Source organism: Physella acuta, unplaced genomic scaffold (assembly GCF_028476545.2).
Source record: "Physella acuta isolate Inbredline_101_S28 unplaced genomic scaffold, ASM2847654v3 ptg000243l, whole genome shotgun sequence".
Classification (NCBI taxonomy): Eukaryota; Metazoa; Mollusca; class Gastropoda; family Physidae; genus Physella; species Physella acuta.
In genome coordinates this window covers 174,585-197,199 of record NW_026731762.1, presented here as the reverse complement: position 1 = coordinate 197,199, position 22,615 = coordinate 174,585, and the positions used below count along the sequence as shown (strand labels likewise).

Here is a 22,615-nt window from a genome sequence, read left to right as displayed (position 1 = left end):
TTCCCTTTCAAACCTGATGGTTTATGGGACAAGTGAAGTAGAGTTCACCTGTTTCTGTGACCTCTGCTTATGAAGGTATAGTGTGGTCAGCACTATGTCCAGCTGCTTTTATTTTCCCTAACGTGAGTTAGGTACCCATCAGAGCTGGGTGGACTCAGGGACGGTCTACTGACTTGAACCCGGATTTGAACCTGGAGACTTAAGGGTTAGCAGTCCAGCTCTCTACCTTACATTCAAATGCTAACCCATGCTAACCCTATAGTCTCGAGTTTGGATCCCTGGCTAGAGTCGTAGTCCTCCCAACTCTCATAGGTACCTGGCTTATGTTAGGGTCCAGAGGTGTAGCGACCCTGGCACCAACTATCAATTTTGTGCCCCGCCCCTCACCCCCATTTATAAATAACTATTTGGATTGTTGAAAAAAACACCCCCCCCCCAACTTGCAAAGGGGTGCTTTTTACCAGTCAATTTTTATTACAGTGTCACACATTCAAATAATAAGTCCATAAAGCTTATTAGCAGTCTATTTTCTTAACCTCGACTTAACCGGTTTGCCACCCCCTTAGGGTCGCGCCCGGGGCGGACACCCCACCCGCCCTCTGCCTCACTACGCCTCTGTTTGGGTCGCAGAATTAAGTGAACTCTATTCACCTACACTATGGGCTGATATGTTCGAAAGGGAACTTAACTTACCATTCAGTACTGCAGTATTTTACCCTACACTCAACACTTAAATGCACTATCACTATATTAAAATACACCTTGCCATTTTCCTCTGACTAAGCACTTCTTAAATTATATCAAATTCTAATTGATGTCAATAAACACTATGTATACTCTAGTAGCCTAAATAAAATACATAGTAGGCCACTATCTAGATCAATACAGAATACATTTCCAAAAAGGAACCTTATCTTTATGGATATTATACAAAAAAAAACTCATTATGTTTTTTTTTTCATTATCTTGCAATAAATAGTTAATATAGGCCTAGACCCTATATATATATATATATATATATATATATATATATATATATATATATATATATATATATATATATATATATATATATATATATATATATAGGCATACATGGGGACTATATATATAAAGTTTTATTTATTAATATTGTTTATACATTTAGTCTTTTTAATTCACACTTTAAATTTTTCATTGTATGTTTTTTGGAAGAATTCGGTTCATTTCGGCATTTGCTATCAGTTATGTGGTTTGTGTTGTCAATGTAAACTGAAAATACTAAATAGTAAATAGTGTAAATAAATACTAGTGAATGGAGAGATCTAAAATCTAGAATAATCTAATTAAAATAAAAAGGCAGCGGCCACTCAATCACAAGTCACGTTAAAAAGTTAGGCTATCTTCTTCAGAATGGTATTTAAAATTAAAATACTAGATAGATATAGAATATAGAGTCTAAATAATAAAAAATATTAAATTTATTAAATAATAGTAAAAAATTATCTAAATAGTAAATAATTATAAATAATTAAATAATAAATAACAAAACAAATCAATTAATTTTAATTTAAACAATAAACATCGATCTAGATTTTTTTATAGATCTAGATTATACAATATAAATTATTATATAATATATATAAATTATATATTATATAGACTAAGATAATACATAAACAAAATTACACCTAACTAACTCAACACTCAACACTTAAGATGAGTGATCATATAATTTTAGTTATAGCATTTGGCTGCTAGCCAGAATGCAGAAGGTCTTGCGTTTAATTTCGGACTTCTGACTGTAGGATGTTGCTGAGTCCACTCAGCTCTGATGGGTACCTGACTTACTTTGTAAAAAGTAAAGATGGCTGGGCATACGCATAGTGCTGACCACACTATCCCTTCATATGCTGACGTCAATAAACATGAAATCTACTTCATCTGCCCAATGGATTGCTAGGTCTAAAGAGGAAACTTTATAAAAATGTATATAATTATTTGGTCTACCTAGATCTTACTTTAATTAGAACATTTTAGTGAGACAGTTAAAGTTAATGCCAAATGTATATAATATAAGTTTCATTTAATTAGGTATACATGATGATGTTATCACTATATATATGTGCATTGTTTACATATTTCCTATTTATAAATTACTAGAGCATTGCCTTTATTGCTGCAGCAGGTTGACGCAATATGTTAAGAAGATTTCATAAATGCTTTACCAGTGATATATTTTTTAAACACGTGACCTTGTATTCTAAAACTGAGTTATTTAAATGTTAACAATGTCAGCGCTATATTTCTTGGATCTTAGTTGTTATGGCACAAGTTTGTCCACACTACCACCCAGATGCCCCAGGGTGTGATGTATGAAAGACTCTGTAATGGTGATTTAGAACACACCTATCCGACCCTTTAGGTTTCAAGGGCGTTGCGGGGTGCTCTTGGGAACTATTGGATACACTAACACAGGGGGCAGGGTACTGTCCCTAATTCGGTTTAATCATAGAATTATTGTGCCACAATTCTTTATTGTAGCAAGCTGTTTAAAAGGAATGTAGACACCATAGTAGGACGTGCAGAGTTTCTTCCAGGCATCTCTTCGAACGAAACGAAATTTATATAGAAAATATATACTTTTAACAGTGTCCGCCCCCCCCCCCCCCCCCAAAATTTCAAGTGCCGCCCCCCCCCCCCCCCCCCCCCTCAGAGAAAAAAGTCTGGAAGAAACACTGAGGACGTGCCTGATTTGATTTATTCCATTGTGTTTAGCACTCTTTAAAACAAACGTAGGGGCTAAAATGTTCACGGGAGAGCCCAGACGTTAAATCTCACCCTGCCACAGGGCACAGCCCATATGGAATCTTTTTTAAATTTTCCGCAGAAACCTCTCCTTGAGCATTCTCAACAACTTCCCATGGCAATCGGATGAACTGTGTAGAAAAGCTTTAACAAATAAACATACTTTCATTTTGATATTTATTGATATTTCATCATCTCTTCCTGCTCATCTGTTTCAATGACCTCAGCCTACAGGGATAGTGTAGTCAGCACTATGCCCAGCAGCCTTTGTTTTTCTAATGTGAGTCAGGTGCCCAAAAATTATATTAATTACACATTTTTAATGGGAATAGCCAGTATTGTTTTTTACATATAATTATTAGAGTGTTAGGCAAATTCTGGAACTATACTAATATAGATCTGTTTATAGTAGTTAGCACAAGACCAGGGAAATTTTCATCTACCAATATAAGAAATTATGCCAGCATGTAAGCAATATAAAGGCCAATGACTAACCCTTAGGGACAGACAATGAACAGAGAAGGAATAACAGCCAACACTAGCCAGGACTGCAGATTCAATGCATGGTGCAGGCAGCAAATATACAATTGAAGATCATTGCACCAGTAGATGTAAGAATCAGTGAGGAAGGTCCTGCTAGATTCAGCACTCATGTAGGAATTACAGTTTTTCTGAGACACCCCCTACATTGTTACCTATAAAGAGAGGGCTTAGGTCAGTGAGGAAAAGTCTTGCTGCTGTAATAGTGTGTTAAAGCATGCCATGCATGAGATTACAGAGGAAGATCAAAGTACAAGTAAACAAGGAAAGACTGGGCTTCAGTACATTTTTCATTTCACATGGTGGCTTTTTATTTTTTAGTTACACGCTAAATTTACAACACATAATTGTCAGAATGCAAATAATTAGTGTACTTTTATGTTTCATTTATCTTTCCCCTTGTTTCTTTTAGGGCAATTCAAGTCCTGCAACTCAGTCTGCAGTTCGATCTAGTGCAATACAAAATAATTCTCCAAACATTAGAAGACCAAAAACTTTTTCAGCTTGTAAGATATTTTTTCTTGGAATATTGTTAAAAATAATTATTCAAGGAAATCAATCTTTATGTATTTTGTATGATTTAAGTAGGCTGCTGATTGGGTTATTTTGAGATTCTTATTCTTAACACAGAGCCAACAGTTAGATAAATTAAACATGTATTTTAAATCTTCTCTTTTCTTTTTGTAAAAATCTAGTTTCTGCCAAGCAAAAGGATGTTTTATTAAAAAGGTATCAGTTCTATGATTCATCAGCTGGTGGATCAGTAGGCATTCCATTGGACATTTGTTTGGCCATGCCAGAGTTTGTGGGAAATAAACTGATTGGTGTTCTCATTCATGACTTTGCTAATCCAAAAACAGGATGTTTACACCAAGAGGAATTTCTAAATTTCTGTTCATTCCTCAGCCCTCTTACAAAAGTTGAGGAAAAAAAACTAGGTAAATAACAGTTTCACATCTAATCAACTAAGTTGTCTTTTTTATTGTGTTATTTTTATTTTTATCAGGTTGAGAGATTTTTAAAAATATGAATACTGAACAATTTCCTTTCAACTTGACAGCTTGTTAAATCTTTACTATGTGTTTTGTTTTATTTCAGTTCTTTTTGACTGCTTTAATGTCTACAAAACAAAAACTTTGACACATGATGAAATATTTAGACTCTACAAAGTGCTTCTAGGGCATACAATCAGTGATGATCATATTTTATCTTTGACATTTGAAGCTCTTCAACATCCTAAACTTAGAAATAAGGGTGAAATTCAGCGCGATGAATTTATTGAGGTAATAATTATTAAAAGTTGTAGAAAAAGAAATTTCCTTTAGTTATGACTAGACAGCTTGGAGTGCATTTGGCTGAAATAAAAAAACTACTGTGACATTTATTGATCTTTTGAAGTTCAATATCCTGATTTCTAATAAAAGGGAGAGAAGTATGTTCTAAAGAAAATTTATAAAGATGAAAGAAAGTGCCAAGTTAAAATTTCTGAAACAGGAAACAATAGTTTTTTTAGAGTACATTTTTTATTTTCTTTGTCAACTTTTATCAAGTATTGACTTATTATTTTTTTCAGTTTAAGTTAAATGTTTTTTAAAATTATGATATGAACAAGCAAAGCTTTTTCTCTTAATAAAATATATTCAGTGGATCATGTTATGAATGAATAATTTTTCTTTAATTTTACATTCCAGATGGCTCCTGATTCTGAAGTTGAAGAGAAATTAAGTGTACACTTTAATGTTCCTGCAGGCTAAAATTGTACCGATAAAAATAAAAATGAAAGATATGAAACCCGACATTTGACAAGAAATGTGGACTTATGACTATGATTTAAGCATTTATACATTTATTTTGACCTATTACCATTACACACATTATTTGTAAAAACAATACAGGATTGTACAAAAAAAATTGTGCTTTTTATAAGCGTAATAAAGATGTAAAAATGCATCTAGCTGATTTTTTTTTTACATTTGCTTTTATTTTATATTGCACTATTGCTTAGTATATATGAAAAGTTGCAATTTAATATTTCACAGCCTTATTTGTAAAAAGTACACACAAATTACAATAAATAATTAATTTAGTGAAAAGATGCTTGGTAAAATATTCTTTTTATTTTTTAGATATGATAAAAATATCATTAGTAAACAGCAAAAATATAATACAAATTTTATTCTAATGTTCAAAATATTTTTACCACAGAATAATATACAAAACCATTAAACTATGTTCTTAAAATATGTACCAGTATGCTTCTTTTTATTTGATAAAAATAACTGAAAATATACATTACTTCTCATTCAAAATTTGACAAATTAATTAAATTCTTGTTTAATGCAACACCTCACACCATTTGCCTTATCACTTTCTTTTTGTAAGTCAGAAAAAAATATAAAAAATTGTGTCAGCAAAAAACATGTCAAGCAAATTTAAACAAGGTAATATCTTTTCAGTGAAATGTTATAATAATATTTTTTAAAGGCAGTGGAATAGGCAATAACTGCACATTATTTATATGCATGCCACAAGCCCTCCATATGGAATGAGCACAACAGCGTTGCAAGAGCCAGGCTGTATGAGTAGATTTTTCAAACACTTTACAAATTTTCACATACATTGGGCTTTCATCCAAGTGAATTTTTTGCAGCGTGTCCAAAGTATTGTTTTGTTTTGCTAGATTTTTCAGTTTTGCAATATTTATTTGAAATTCTTTATAAGCTTTGATAAGACTGCTTTCAGACATACATTGTGAAATGTATTTGAATAATTTAAAGTCATTGTCATTTAAAATATTGTTTTTTAACTCAGATGGGGTATTAGGAAGAGGCAGTGACCATAGGGAAAATGGAAGAATATTTAATGCATAAGTCAAAGGTGTGGATACTCCTGGCATATGCCATGTGCCTAGTAAATCTGCATCAGTCCCATAATGTAAGAGCTGTTGAACAATGGAAAAACTTATAGCACCCATTGGCCTTGTAGATACTAACAGATGTAAAGCAGAGCCACAATGGTATAACTTAGATGCAGTAAAGCAATCATTGGGATTACTTTGAAACTGGTTAGAGTTTCCACAACTTGATCCATGTTTTAAAAGTAATTCTATACAAGACAACCCATATTTTTCAACTGGGCTGTTTAAGGAAAAGGTTTTGGATTCGTTTGATTTTAATACTGGCAAATTACTTAAAATGCAATTAAGGGCAGATGAGTAAGGTTGTCTCCCAAAAGCTGCATTGCGCTCAACATCTTCAACTGTATCCTCAAAAAAGATTTCATCCATATTTGGATTAGCCCCTGCCTGAAGAAGTTGAAACAAGCAGTCAATTAAATATGGAGAACATTCTTCTAATGCAATACCTGTAATAGGGTGACAGAGAAGGCTGTATAGGGGGAAAGTTCTAGACGGGCTTTTCGCATTAACATTATAGCCATTTTTTATAAGAGTAGAAGTAATTTTAACCATGGATTCATATTGCTTCAAAGAGAGGCAACAACTGTATGAGTAAAGCACATGAAATAAATTCATTCCTTGAAAAACATTTTTTATTTCTGAGCCTGTAATGTTCTTTAAAACCTCATCAACACACTCTGAAGCAAGCATACGTATGGCACATTCAAGAGCTTCTTTTTTTGAAGAACTTTCTTTCATTAGGAGTCTCAGAGCTTGAGGTGAATTAACTCTACACGCTAGCAACAAATAAGTTGATGATGCATTATTCTTCAGTTTATGGGAGCTAGTGTTTGATCTTTGAAGTTGCCAAAAGTCTAGAAACAATTCTACACAGTCTTTATGTCCAAACTTTGCTGCTAAGTCAACTGGTGTCCACATACTTATTTTATCTGCATCTTCTAAACACACAGTTTCATTTTTTATTTTTTTAGAAATGATTTTCTCAAATGCTTCCCAGTCTAAAGATAACAAACTGTTATGGTACCCTGTTTCCTGAACAATTGTGGATATTAGTGATGAGTGGCCTAACACAGCAACTAAATGTAGATATGGCCATGATTCTGGTTCATGTGGAGGTTTAAAGCAACCACGATTAAACAGAAGTGTTACTGCAATCAAGTTGTTTTTTAGAATGCTATGGTGCAGTAAGTTAAAGGAATAAGAATCTTTCCATGAGTTTAACACATCAACTGAACATTTATTAAGAGCAGATTTGATTTCTGTTGATTCTAAATGAAATTCGACAGCCTCCAGTACTTTTAATATGTCGACAGTGCTCATTGTTGTTTATTTCATCTGTTATTCAGGCAGCTTATGCTGATTACATATTACATACTCAATTCAATTACTGCATTGTTACTTAATATCTGTAATAAATTAATAATAATTATTAGCCTATTATTGCTATTAGCCTATAAACGCTATAATTAAAATATCTTAAATATATTAGTCTATTCGAGTAAATGAACAATGAATAATAATAATATTAATAATATATATAATATACTAACATTACTAATATAATCTAGCTAGGCGTATGACTATGGCCCATATGGCCTATAATACTACTAACTATAATAAATAATTAGTATAATATAAAATAAACAATAAAATAACTTTAATAACTGGATCATCTAGATTCTAGATTCTAGATTCTAATCTTAGATCGAGTGTGTACGGGCCTAGCCTAGGCCCTCAAAAAACTATAAAATAAAATTGTTTATTTGATTATGTCACCTAGGAACTTATACCTTTACGATTTCAGAACCTTTTTAAATATCTTAAATAATAAATATTATAAAATAAATACAGCTGAACGTTCACCGTCTTAGACTAAACGGCAAAATCGCGAAAGGGTTGTTAAGAGACGCTTTTTTTTTGTGGTGTTTACTATTTTTTTTAGTAAGGATGACCTTTAACTTTTGACCCACTTAAAGCAGTAATGTAGTGTAATAGTTTCTAGAATTGAGATGCTTTTGTTTTTAAATTTCATTACAGACTCAGATAAACTGATTGAAAGTGCATGATTTTTTCGTATGTTTGATATTTTTTTTAATTAACGTTTGACTTTTTTTTTTCCATTAAAAACGCATTTGTGTTAAATACTAACTTATTTCCACACTGACACTGGCCCGGTTAGCTCAGTCGGTAGAGCATCAGACTTTTAATCTGAGGGTCAAGGGTTCAAGTCCCTTATCGGGCGTTACTTTTGTTTTAACTTTCACTTATTTTTCAAGTGAGAAAAACGATTTTAAACTGATTACGGAGATAGTGAACGCAACTGAGTCTGTAAAAGAACCATTCCTAAATATATTTTAATTGCTGTTCCCTTTTTAAAACAACCTAAACTTTTAGGCTTATTACTTAATTTGATTCTTGTGATTCTTTAAGTTATAAAGTAACCCGGTGGTCAGAGCTTTAAGTTTTAACGAATAAATTTAGATCTTTTTGTATCCTGAACGGTGAACGGAGTACAGCTCCGATAGGAATACAACATGACATTCAACAATTATTTTAAAGTAAAATAAGGATAGGCCTTAATTATGTGAATGTTCACGACCTAGAAGAAGTCTGGATGAAGCGGGAGAACGCGCCGTGTTAAAAATCCATATAACTGGCTTAGGGGTCATCCATAAATGACGTCACGCTCGTAGGGGGGAGGGGGGTCCGTAATTTTGTGACGATGTGTGATGAGGGGGAGGGGGGGGGGGGGTTCTGATGTTGCGACGTCACACTTTTACATTATAAAAAAGCAATGTTAGAAAACGAATTTTAGACATTATTTCGCGTTTTAGATAACTGTTTTAATAAATTGCAATAGTTTTAAACAAGATTTTTGAAAAATATCGATGTTTAAAAAAAAATTCAACTGCAATTTTGAGGGGGGGGGGTTGTAGGTTGAGGTGTGACGTCATTTTAGGGGGTCTGGCTTTTTGTGACGACGTGTGACGGAGGGGAGGGAGGGGAGGTAAAAATCGTCAAAAAAGCGTGACGTCATTTATGGATGACCCCTTAACACATTTTTTTCAGTTCTGGTGGCCTGGAAATGAGCAGTAAACTTCCTGCCAAAAAGTAAGCAACAGAGGTCGAGTTCTGAATATGGGTACATTACACTCTCGGTGGCGTCGATATATACATACACACACACACACACACACATATATATATATATATATATATATATATATATATATATATATATATATATATATATATATATATATATATATATATATAATATCGGCCTACATAAGCCTATAATTTAAATATATGCCACATACGCGTAATATATGTGTATAAGTTTTCACTGCACTTTAAGATTAACGATGCTTATCTATAGTCTGTTAATAATACAGTTGGATGTAGAATTGTTTTTTCTATAGTTAGCGCGTTTACGTCATGGTGTCACCCCCAACCCTTGTAATAGCGATTTGCACTTAAAAGACTATTTGACTTTAGTTAATCATTAATGTCACCACCATAAATGGTGTCACCCGGTGTGTTCCGCACCCCCCGCCTCACCCTCGCTACGCCTCTGAGCACACTATACGGAACATGGGCAAAAACGGCAGATCTAAATCTACGTCACTGTAGACTGGCGTTGGACGAGAAACCCTAAAACAAATTAAAAGACCATTGACCGAACAATAGCACGTGGCACGAGTCAGGCGGTCCCGTCAAAACGGCCACGTCAAAACGACCCCGACAGATCGGCCCCCGACAAAAATACTCCATCAAAAGGCCTCGACATATCAAAAGAGTCCTCTTTAGATAGATTGAGCGCTCCATGGGCAGACGAAGTAGTTCATATGTTTCTTGACCTCAGCCTATGAAGGGAAGGTGTGGTCAGCACTTTGCCAAGCCGCCTTCATTTTCCCTAACATGAGTTAGGTGCCCATTAGAGCTGGGTGGACTCAGGGACATTCTACTGATTTGGACCCGCGGATTCGCACTCGAGACTTTCGGGTTCGCTGCCTAGTGCTCTATCGCTTAGGCCACGCCGTCCCATCCCCTGGCAAATTGGCTCCCGTCAAATGGGCTCCCGACAAATCGGCTCTCGACATATTGGCTCCCGACAAAATGACCCCGACATATTGGCTCCACACAAATAAATCGTATGACCAGGACTTTCGGCATAGACGTAACCATTTTGTCCAACCCACCAACCACACGCAGTTCCTACCTCCACTGCCACTAAACTACTATACTAGATAAATAATATAAAAATAAAGCCTGCCAAATGCATACCTTATATTATTTAAGGGTGCTGGCTAAGCTAACTCTAAAGAGTATTGATGAAGAGGCTCCACTGGCAGGTGTCATATTCAATGAGGCCGTTTCACCTATAGATAGTCGCTACGGAAACCGCATTGACAGGGGCCCTTTTGTCGAGAGCCAAAATGACGGGAGTCTATTTGTCGGTAGCTAAAATGAGGAGAGCCTATTTGTCGGGAGCCTATAGGACGGGGTTCATTAGTCGCTAGCCCTTTTGGCGAAGTCGATTTGACGGGGCTCTTATGTCGGGACCGTTTTGACGGGGCCGTTTTGTCACTGACCGTTTTGATGCCGCACTGAGTCATCCACATTAAATCATGTAGATCTAGATGATGCTGATGTCCATATGCCATATATGCTAAACTAAAATGAAATTTTGAATTTAAAAAGCACTTTACTTAATTGAAAATGATGTCAAAGATATCGTATAAAGTGGTAGACCTAATTATTTAATTATATGTGATCTGCTGAAGTTTAAGATTTGTAGGCTGTCGGCATGAGCCCGTTTTTTTTTTTTTTAAATTTGAATTAATATCCTTAAATTAATATCCTTAAAATGTTTGCGAGACACCTTTTAATAAAAAGGCGTCTCGCAAACATTTTCTCAGGTGAGCTACCCTTCTTCTGCTCCCCTCTGGCAACACCGAAGACTTCTGAATGGCATAATTTTTTTTAAAGTTCCTCAATTACAGTATTTACAGGCCTACTCGTCTTTACAACCAAATGAAACTAATGTTCGCATTATAACTATACTAGATTCTATATAAAGTAATTTACCCTAAAATATAGTTGATCTACAAAGGATTACAGTCAATTTTTAAAAAAAGATATTGTTAGAAAATTATGAACTTTTGTAGTTTGTGGGCTACATTTTAACTGAAGCTAAATCCCCCCCCCCCCCCCCCCCCCCCCAAAAAAAAAAGAAGAAATATTTTTAAATAAAAGCCTTTATAATTTTATCATTCTTTAGAACAAAAAGAAAATATTAGGCCAAGACTTAAACTGTACAAATGGATAATTTCCACGCGTTAGATTTTTAATTATGTTGTAGTTAGACCACTTAAAGGATACGTTTATGTTAAATGATAACGTTTCGCATGTCTTCGTGTGGAAATTTGACAGATGGTACCTCGTATCTTTGTTAGTACAAGATAAGTCGAATGGAAGCACTGCCTGTGTGATATTACAGCCTGGTATAACTCGTGCAGCTCTTGATTTCTTATCATCTTTTAAATATAGGACACTGAATTATCTTTTTCTTTTTTTTTCTTTTTAAATGATTATATGGTTTCAGCAACGTCGCCGCGTACGGTGTCAAGCGCGATTCTCTTTTTCTCCCCATGTCAGTTCAGTTTTAGCTGGCGAGTTGTATAACCTCATCAACAAAGGTGGCGCTATTGTTTACAATGGCTGTGTGAGGATGAATCTCATTCTTGTTTACCGTTTCAAGATGCTACAATGATTTCGATTATTTCGCTCATTTGATCTGATATGGTTTTTGTAAAGGAAAAACATGGATCCGATAAACGTGAAAACTTCACGCATAGATGAAAATCAAGATTTGGTGGCAAATATTTCGGAGAGAAAAAGTGTCAATATTGATGCTTGTGATGCTGATGATGCCATTGCGGAAGACAAGAAAAATGACAACGATGAATGCGACACCGATGACAGTAAACATAAAGACATTTCTTCATCAGACTTAGCTGTGACACCTCAAGAATCTAATGACGGTAGTTCAAGCGAAATATCGGATTCTGAAGCCGCTAACGGTTCTGATGAAGCTAATGATTCAAAATATAGTTTGAGTGCAGATCAGGAGCATTTGTTTTTCTCTAACAACAATGGGCCCGTTTTTCCTGCTCGTCACAACAGGGATTTACAGATGTCACTTTCTCATACAAGTGTAGAGCAAAACTCTCTATCCAATCATGATGATGAGCATAATTTCCATTCTAGTAACATTTTATCAAAAAAGCCTATTGGATTATTTAATGATGAAGAAAAAACATCTGTTTTAAAATCTCTTAAAAGATCAGCTTCATTTTTGTCTTCAAACCAAGAGCCAAATTTTCTTTCGAGCAGCAATATATCTAGCTCCATTAATCAGGAGAGTATAGGTTTTAATAAAAATGGTGCTCACTCAAGTGCAGATGGCGAAGCAGAATCCTTGCCACCACTAAATGCATCATTTTTCAACTGCCAGTTTCAAACACCTAGCTGGATTGATGACCCATTAATAGGAGTTCCTCCTAGTGCCATGGAAAACAAAAATACTCACAGGAAAACTGGTGCAGACATGAGAATTTTAACTGCATATATGAGATCTTTAAACGAAATGAGATTGCCTGAAGCTATACCACCAACTGAACTGGATAAGTACTTGTCATCATTCTTTCTGGTAGTAAGAAAAGCTGATGGCAGTGAGTATGAACCTTGTAGTTTACGAGCCATGCTGGCAAGTATAGAAAGGTATTTGCGATTCAAAAATTATCCCTTATCACTGACAAGAGATTCTGCATTTTCTAATATGAGAAATGTTTTGAAATTAAAACAACAAACATTACGCTCTATAGGTAAAGGTCAGAAAGCACCAAGTGAGGTATCACCATCATCTTTAGCTAGAGAAGGCAAAATTTCACAACTTTTCAAATCTCAGGAAATGGGACCTTACACACCAAGCTCAGTTGTATTTACTCTATGCTTTTACTTCTGCATGTACTTAAGGCTTCGTAAATCAACAGAAAACAAGAAGCTAATGTGGGGAGATATTGTCCTCTGTAAAGATGATAGCGGAAGAGAGTTTCTTACTTTTTCTAGTCAGATGCTGAGACGTACTCAAAGTTCTTCAAAATTAAACTTGAAGCAGCGAATTTTTAGAGTGTGGGCAGATCCTACTTGTCCTGAAAAAGACCCAGTGACAATCTACAAGTTTTATGCCCAAAAGCGACCCACATCTATGAATACAAATTTTGCCCCATTTTACTTAGGAATTAATGTTTTGTATCCTACTCAGGGCCAATTGTGGTACAGGCCAGCTGCAATGGGAATCAATAAGCTGAACGAAATGGTTAGGCAAATAAGAGATATCACTGGGGTCCGTAGCACTTCTGATTTTCACGGAGAACTTAATTTTGGAGAAAAGCGCACATCAGATTTAGATTTGGGTAGTCGAGATGATCAAAGTCCATCTCATGATTTGGCTGATAAACAAGATTCTGAATGTGAAGTGAAAATGGAAGTCGGAGAGGATGGCGAAGAAGATGATCTGAATTCAAATTTGGCCATTGATTTTAGTCATGAACAGTCTGACCCACCGTTGGATTGTTCTCAACACAATGGATCAGCAGCTTCATTCTCACACATAGGATTGACAGCAGTAAACAGCGGAACACATCCTGTTTTTTCAGATGGAGAAAATAGCAATAGCTCCTCACAGCAATCAATTTCTGCTAATATAAATGGAGACCTGAACACTGAATTACGGAATGGTAAGGCAGATAAAGAAATTGATCTAACTAAAGACAGCAACACTGATTACCCTTTAAACTGTTCGACTAAAGGAAGAGCCAACTATACCATTTCAGAAAATTTCAACCAATTTCTCAATCCAGGTAATATTTAATTTTTTAATAGTATAGGCCTAAATAATTAATTTTATGTTTATCATAAACTTCCTGTATACTAGTTTTAAATGACTAAGTGAGATTGTTTTTTTAAAACACAGTTGCTTCATTAACAGCAGAAGTTGTAAGTGTGAGTGAAGCAAAGCAACACTTAATGGAAATGGTGAGAAGAATGGACTTGTCTGACCTCCAAGAATTTGATCAGTGGCTGAAAAAAGTAAAGTTCAGTTCTGATCCCCTATCAGGTAAGTTCTTTAAATTTTATATATCTCCCTTTTTAAAATCAAATATAAGCAGTTGAGTGTTTGGATTTTGAAATGATCATTACTTAAATATCTGAGTCTTTCACCAATCACATGGTAAAATTTGCTTAGATTTCTTGTAAAGTCATTTTTATTAACTTTTTCTTTACTTAATTATTAATTTGAGAATGATTATACATTGTTTTACTTATTTATCTAAAAAAAAAGAAATATTAAAAAAAGATCAGCTGATTTTCACTTAGATTATCTACTATTGTAAACTTCATAGCTTAGCAATAAAAAGTGAAGATAAAATAGTTATTCATTTTGATCTTACAGGTGAAGTTGTTTGTAAAGTTGAAGAGTCAATGAATGTAAAAGCAACTAGCAGTACCAGTGCACAGGGTGCAAATATCATTTTGAATATATCACTAACCCCCCAGGCCTTGCAGGGGGAGGGTCCCATAACTGTTACAGCACAAACTTCCATTCCTTCAGAGCAGCAGCATAGTTCTTCCAGCAGCAAAATCAATTCTCACCTTAGCAAGAACATTTCAGCCTCTAAACACTCTTCTACTTTTTCTTTGGGTGGCTTGCCACATTCGACTACCACCTCATTGCCAAGTCAATCATCAGCCGATAAACCGTTGGACTTAGTGACGAGTCCGGTAAGTAGAAATACAAAATCTTCACTTTTAACGTCTCATGCAAAATCAAGTCGATCACATGGAAGCAATGGCATTTTTCCATCATTGACCACTGCAAGTGGATCTTCTGGTTTTGATTCCTCGTTAGCCAAAAGGTTAAGGCTATCAGCAGAGCAGGCAGAAGCTTACACTAGTGCCTCCATCATGGCTGGGTTAAGCTCTAACTTTGTTAACGAGAGGTTGCGTCTTCAGTTGATGCAGGCAGGCCTTCGAATGGGAGAGTATGGCTTGGATGCGCACACTGCCAGCTTCATGGATGTAGCCAATTCAGAAGCACTGCGTGCTCAACTCCTGCAGCACTATGGAATCAAATCTGAACCAAAATAAGCTAGTTAAATTACCTTGTATCTGCTACCTCTATTTTTAATCACAATGCCTTTAAATTATTTAAACTCAAAAAAAAATTTGCTTACGTGATTTTAATAACTTTTTAAAAATGTTAGTTTTATGCATGGTTAAGGGCAGTTAAAATTTTAGCACATTCTTAGTCAGATTATTTTAAAATGCAAATGTTGTTTAGCATGGCTTAATTTTTACTTAATTTTAATGATAAAAACGGCTGAAATGTTACACCCAGCAATTTTGTTGTTTAAACGGTCACATCTTTCAAGGAAATTTATTGAAAATATTTAACCTCAACTGATCTCTTAATTTGTGATAACTATTTTATTATCTTTTATAACTGATGTTTTTTTTTAAACTGTTAACATCTTTATATACTGTCACAATATTAGTAAAATCAAAACTGACAGGCATGATGCCTACAATTCATATTTCACTTCTTTATGCAATTTATAAAATGGTAATATACACTTTCACTTTTCCATTGTAATTTTTAATAGTGAAATTTAGATTAAATTTGTATGGGTTATTTATCTCATATATAGTATACCTTATGGGCATGTTAATAAATTGCTTTTAAAATGTAGCATTTAATTATTGAATACATTATTTTTGTCATACAATGGTGGAGTTTAAATGCATTTATTTTTTGTCACTAAAGTAAGGACAATCAACAAAATCTTTCTTTGCTAAAGGTTCCCAAATCTTTTTTCAATCTGCAAATTTATAAAAAACAATATGCTTCCTGGATCACTAGAAATGCATTACTAATCTTATTTTCGATGTACAGAAGAAAAAAAATTGATCCCCTTAAAGGATAGGCAATTATGAATCATTAAAAGTGTCTTTGTCTTAAGTATCTGTATCAAAGGTTTACAATGTAAAGAAAGTGCTATCTCAAATAGGAAGTAGCCTATACATTTCTAGTGTCCCAGTCATCTCTATATCTTGCTCATTCACATTGACATGACGTATTTTTTTTTAATGGCCAATTTAATAAATATTAAATGTTGCACTAATAATGTACAATCTCATGTACACTTGGTGGTGGGAATTTCACATTGCCTACAACGAAATTTTTTTTTTATCTCATCCTTCACATGAACACAATTGTTACTTATAAATAGATGATATAGATAGTCTTTTATCACCAGGTCACCTTTGGCTCTGTGACTCATTTTTAGCATTTTCTGTTTTAGCAAGTCATGAGATTTTTTTTACAAGATGCTATCTTGATTTTTTTCTTGTCTGGTAGTTTTAAATAGATCATATAAATAGCATCAAATGGCTGAAATGAAACGACGATTTATACATTCTATTCTTCTAGTCACTATTATGTCACTGAATTTATCAAGCTGAAACACAAGTGCAATTTGTTAGCCTCTTTACAGACATGCTGAGATTACTATAAACCTTTCTGTACTTTGTAGCGAGTAGAGATAATATCTGTTATGTTTATCAATGTACATATCACCTTCTATTATTTTTAACTCTTTGCTAATTTTCACTATTTTAATGCGAGACAAAAGAGTTTCTGTTTTATTCTTTCAATTTAAAAAAGATTTTGTGCTGAAAGGCAGCTAAATAATTGTCAGAAGAGAAGAAAAAATTCCAAGAAAAAATAATTGAAAATTCTTTTTAGATATATTTATTAAGATGGATCTCTATAATCATTTGTTAACACATTTGATTTAATTGTAATGGTTGTTATCATGAATAAGCTTTTCCAATAAGTCAACTTCAGGAATCTTATAAAAAATATCCTGCTGTCATCTCTATTTATCTTCTATGATTGTCCATAAATCAAAACTGTTTGTAATATATATTATACAAGTTGTAAATACTGTAAAAGACTGATGCAGTTGATGTCATTACACCATGTTAAAACATCATCTGATTGAAAGATAGTGCAAGTTTTATGCACATAGATCTATTTTTTTTTTTCACATGTTGATGTTGTCTTGTTTTTTTTATTTTTGAAGCAAAAATTAACACCTTGTTTTTTGTCTTACTTGTTTCTTACTCAATGGTCATTATTCCTATCAAACATTCACAAATCTGTTTTTGTTGCTACTAATCTAAGAATCAATGAAAAATCTCTACTGTATTTATATTTTATTATTATTATATAATGTTCACATATCTGATAATAATTCTTCCAAGTTAATCTCTCTTTACACATGTTAAATATGTAATTAACATTAGTTTATCATTGCTAATATGTATGCATTGTCTACATATACAAAATGAAGCAAGCAAGCTTAAGAAATTATAACCCCCACATGCAATCAAAATGTTATAATATCTGTGTATCTAATGATATGAGACTTTGCATCCTTCACTTATAGGTTAGAATTAGAGGTTTTGAATAATTATTCTTACAGAATATTTTGGGTTCTCAGGTACTAGAATAATTGTATAAGAATAACTAGCAGTTATGAAGGGACTGTTATTTTTTAAACTGGGGAGTTTATCAGTGTTAATTTACAGCTCCTTATTGTATTTATGTACATTTGTTAAATTGTTGGCTAGGATGACAGCTTGTCCATCTTATACAATAGAAATCTCTTTTTGAAATAACTAGTAAGAAATTATTTTTATCATCACTTTATGGGAACTTAAATTAGTTACTTATTTAAACTTTTAATAAATAGCCCCAACTACTATTTATTATTATAAAACAAATCAGTTTTGTGATAGTAGAATGCATATTATTTCTTTTTTACATGTGCTTAATTTTCTAACCCAGGATTGAAGATGGGTGTGTCCATAAACTCAGTAGTTAGATAAACAATTTCTCTTTGTAATTAAAATATTGTATTTTTTTACTTGCACTGCTTGGCTGCGCCATAATTGTGATGTACAGTGCTGTTGTTTTAATATTGTACCATGTAAACTTTGTTGAAATTTACCTCACTCAATCTTGTATATGTTTACACATTTATATATGTTTACAAAAAAAAAATCTACCAACGATTGTTGAGCCAGTGATCTCTCCTTCACATATCTCTAACCCTATTCTTCCCTGCTTAGCTCTCTGCATATTCAGATCTATGACACCAAGCATGATGTTAATGAACACAACTTTAGTCCTCAAACAACGAAATGCTCCCTTTAAAAAGTTGTCTGCTTTCTTTAGATTTGAGATTATTTCTGATACAATTACAAGTCAAAGTCTATATTTTTGTACAAACAAAGTTTTGTTTTGTAATGTCATTCTAGATTTGTATCTTCAAATATTCAACCTCTGAAAACGCAAGCAACCAAGTTAATAATTTGAATTTTCATCCCAGGTGGAGTTGTATTTTTTAGTACTAGTAAAGTGTATTTTCCTTTGTAGTTTTCATGAGATCACCATGTAGTTTTATGCTGGATCAACCTGTTGTATACACCTTGTATACAGATTGTGGCTCATTTGTTGATGTGAAGATAGAAGTCAGCTGTTCTCAACAGGGTTTTAAAAATGTGTTTGTCATTTTGTGGCCTTCTATACAGTTTAGGTAAATTTAATCTTTTTAAACTTTTTTTTTACTGGAAAAATGTTAATCAAAATTTTAATAGTTATAATTCTTTTAAGCATGCTGTGGCATATTGAAAAAAAGGCTTTATTTGAAAGTAAGTATAGAATAAGTACATTAACCATTTTTAATACAAATGCACTGAGTTTTTTCTGATGTACATAAAATAGTATTTTTTGCTTTTCTAACGAAAAAAAAAAATCAAACACTTGATAACAGCTGATGGCATTCAATGTTGGCCAAGGTTTTACATCCCAAACAAATAATTAAGAAGAGTAAATGCACTATCTTTTATTAGTAAGTTGTATAGGTTTAGTTATAGAAGAAAATATATGCTTATTTATTATTAAAATCAGGGTTTGTACTGCAATTTTAGTCTTTATATCTCAGGTCTAAATGTTTCTTTGTATATTTATATACATATATAAATATATACATATATATTTATATTAAATTGAGGACAAACCATTTATGAAAACATTGTATCACTTTTTGAATGTATCACCTTTTCACAAACAGTGCCGTCTTTTTCTCTCTTTGTATGTATCTTCTTGTCTTTATTTATACTTGTATAGAATTATTTATTTCATATGGTGGAGGACACTAGTCACGATTCTCAAATTTTATTTATCCTTTTATTTTTGTATGGCTACTATTTTACAAAAGCAAATATGACAGAATTGTATTGACATAAATGGGGTATGCTGTTTTAAAATCCACATCTGCAACTTGTACTTGGATCATAGACTGAAGTCACAGCATAGTTCTGTTAGTCTTATGCATAATAAGTAATGATGTTGGTCTGTTACTTATGGAATCAGTTGGATCAGGAGTGGATGAATAATGCAGCTATAAATATATATTCCACTATTATGGTTTCTCATGTTTCTTCATTTTTTTTATGTTATGATTGAGAGCAACTATCATGACCATTTATACTGTCTCTGCTATGTTTGTTTTTTTGGGTTTCTTTAATTGATTGTACCTTCTTGATCTGTGTGTGTGTGTTTGTGCACAACATAAATATGTTGACAAATATTTCTGTAGCATGCCGCTATTTGATGTTGGAAGGTGTTTACTGCCTGTTTTGCACTTAAATTTTGTAAGAACTTCTTTGGTGCACTTTTGTCTTGTTTTATATTGTGGTATAGTGACGAGAGTGAAACTAAATTTATCATTATACAACCAGCCAATACTTGGATGTTTTTAGACCTTTCACTGTTTGGTTGTTTTGCTATCAATTAAAAGTCTTTTCTAAGGTGCCATCTCTGTTTTTTTTAAAATGCCAACAAGAAAGTTCACTAAACTGAGTTATAATTTGGTTAAATAAAATATCACTCTCAGGAAAAACTTCCAAAGAAATAAATTCCCTACCTCTCCAACTTTGAATGGTTAATTCATATTTATTTCTTTGTTGGGTTTATCTTTTTATTTGCCCTATGTACATGCTTCTTAGCAGCTGATATTATATTTGTTATAAATAATATTCTCATCATTTAATAACTGCTGCCAATGATTCAGGTGTTAGCCCACATTCGACTCATTCAGTCAACATTCTTTTTATTTTGTTATGTTGATGAAAGTAGCAATGAATTTTGAATACTGGATATTCTTTTTATTAGCATTTAATCTAAGTTTGTAACATTTTTTTAATAGCATACTTTAAAAAAAAATTGAATCAGTTTGATACATTTTGAAAAGATTCTAATCTGCTTTTGGAAGAGATTATTTTAAATGCTTGTTAAAAGTACATTGGAGTTTCTATATATAATCTTACTTTTTGGATGTGTTATTTTGAAGGGAAAAAAATTCACCCACTGAAATTAATCAATGTACATTTTTATTTATTATAACATATCATCATCATATTATTTTGTGTATGTGGTGATGGGAAAAAACATAATCAAAATAATTATTCATATTGAATTTATTTTAGAACTGCCTGCTGTAACATTAGATAAATCATTTAAAATTAATATGTACTTTTTGTTGATTTTTTTAAGAAAAAGTTTTTACTTTTTGAGAATAGTCTTTTTGACTTATAATCATTTTTTAAAAGTAGAACTGATTTATTGATCTCTTATTTTATGAATTAATTAAACCCTTTTCTTCAACTTTTATCTGACATGTTAGTAAACCTTTGATCCCAACAAAGAGAAAGGCAGCAGTTTAGACATGATTACCTAAATTTATCTTTGGGTAAGCCTGTTGTTTCTTTTCCCTGAAAACTTAAGACTAAAAAATTAAGAAAGATTAGTTTTTTTTAACATTTTTTTTTATAAGAGGATGTTAATAATCCCCTTTTTTTTCTATTTGTACAAGGTAAGAGTTTATTTCCCCTACACTAAAAAAAATCTAAAATCTTGAGGAAATCTTAAATAGTGCTGTTAGATTAATTTTGTGTGTACTTGACCTTTTACTCTATGATGTAGTCCTGATGAACTATGTTATGGTGTAACATCATGTTATAGGTGAACTGCTGCTGTATTTTGTTTCAATAAACCCATTTCTTTTGGTACTGGTTTGTACACAACACACAAAGCTTTGGCTTGCAGAGAATATCAGATAATAATAAAGGTGTACTTACAAATTCCTGTGTTTTGTTGCTGTTTATGAAAGTTGCAGGCTTTTGCTCTGGTGAATTAAATAGCTGAGCAGTTTTGGGAAAAAGGGGGGTATGAGAGTTGGTAAAAACTCTTTAAATTTAGAGGGAATTTTGCAATCAATTTTTCCACTCATTACAAGAAAAATTAAGAACATTTAATGAACTCTAAAGTACATATGAGTTGAAATTGGCTTTCAATGATGGCTTACTTTAATATTAAAGAAGTTTTTGATTTCTTAACCTCACTCCATCTTATAGTAACACAGAACTACCATAATAAAGTGCTTGATTACCCAGCTAATTACTGACTAAAAAAGTTGTGCAAGTCTGTTTAACCAGTAATTTTAAAATGGTCTCTGGTTTGATAAAGAAAGTACCTGGAGTTATAAAAGGGGTCCTAGGTGCTTTGACCACAGATGGGCTTTGATCATAGGGGCTTTGTCCACAGCGGGGCTTTGATCACAGATGGGCTTTGCCCATGGAGGGGGGGTTTACTATAATATATAGATTTTAAAATAGAAATTATAAACTGTTGTTTAATTTATGATACACTTCATATGATTTTATACATGTTTCCTGAGAGTCCATTAATAGAAATTAACATGTACTAAAAAGTCAAGAATGATATTTTAGTCTCCACATAAAGGCAGGTGCTAGATCTCATAGATTTATTTTGAATATAAATAAAACACAAATAATGCGACATAATGTAGATGTACTTGATACATTACATATATAAAGGATAAAAAATGATTATAAAAACATGCCAACAGTATAGTCAAAAAAGTAATACTTGTATGGTTAACTAAATGACATGTGCTATAGCACGCAATTATGTCAGTACATCTGTTTGACCACATGTCAGTACATGTTTGACCATATGTCTGAACAGCGCTTGTGATCAAACACCCGTTGACAAACCACCTGTGATCAAAGACCCTCTGCTGGGAAAACACCTGTGGTCAAACCCCCTATGGTCAAAGCCCCGTTATGGTAAAAAACCCTATGGTCAAAGGT

At 33.1% G+C, this 22,615-nt stretch overlaps 3 protein-coding genes and 1 non-coding gene across 7 annotated transcripts; 3 read left to right on the top strand and 1 right to left on the bottom strand.

Moving 5' to 3' along the window:
- The first annotated feature begins 1,248 nt into the window (after positions 1–1,248).
- On the top strand, positions 1,249–5,179 carry LOC131938392 (uncharacterized). Of its 2 annotated transcripts, none has more exons than XM_059296395.1 (5): positions 1,249–1,395; positions 3,740–3,833; positions 4,023–4,265; positions 4,426–4,610; positions 5,019–5,179. In XM_059296395.1, the coding sequence occupies exons 1-5, from the start codon at positions 1,393–1,395 to the stop codon at positions 5,079–5,081; spliced, it is 588 nt and encodes a 195-aa protein (XP_059152378.1). In that variant the 5' UTR covers positions 1,249–1,392; the 3' UTR covers positions 5,082–5,179. The 2 variants fall into 2 exon arrangements, with proteins under 2 accessions (XP_059152378.1, XP_059152377.1); XM_059296394.1 differs by lacking the exon at positions 1,249–1,395 and adding an exon at positions 2,945–3,067.
- A 358-nt stretch (positions 5,180–5,537) lies between these two features.
- On the bottom strand, positions 5,538–11,891 carry LOC131938391 (uncharacterized). 3 transcript variants are annotated; one of them, XM_059296391.1, is made up of 2 exons: positions 11,688–11,891; positions 5,538–7,650 (listed from the first exon to the last, which is right to left on the bottom strand). In XM_059296391.1, the coding sequence occupies exon 2, from the start codon at positions 7,562–7,564 to the stop codon at positions 5,780–5,782; it is 1,785 nt and encodes a 594-aa protein (XP_059152374.1). In that variant the 5' UTR covers positions 7,565–7,650; positions 11,688–11,891; the 3' UTR covers positions 5,538–5,779. The 3 variants fall into 3 exon arrangements, with proteins under 3 accessions (XP_059152374.1, XP_059152373.1, XP_059152376.1); XM_059296390.1 differs by lacking the exon at positions 11,688–11,891 and adding an exon at positions 8,035–8,132; XM_059296393.1 differs by lacking the exon at positions 11,688–11,891 and adding an exon at positions 8,094–8,132.
- Positions 8,414–8,486, top strand: Trnak-uuu (transfer RNA lysine (anticodon UUU)). Its single transcript has one exon. It is a non-coding gene; the product is annotated as a tRNA-Lys (tRNA).
- Positions 11,892–11,948: 57 nt separating the features above from the next.
- On the top strand, positions 11,949–21,574 carry LOC131938390 (uncharacterized). Its single transcript, XM_059296389.1, has 3 exons — positions 11,949–14,172; positions 14,286–14,429; positions 14,766–21,574. The coding sequence occupies exons 1-3, from the start codon at positions 12,072–12,074 to the stop codon at positions 15,458–15,460; spliced, it is 2,940 nt and encodes a 979-aa protein (XP_059152372.1). The 5' UTR covers positions 11,949–12,071; the 3' UTR covers positions 15,461–21,574.
- The last annotated feature ends 1,041 nt before the right edge of the window (positions 21,575–22,615 follow it).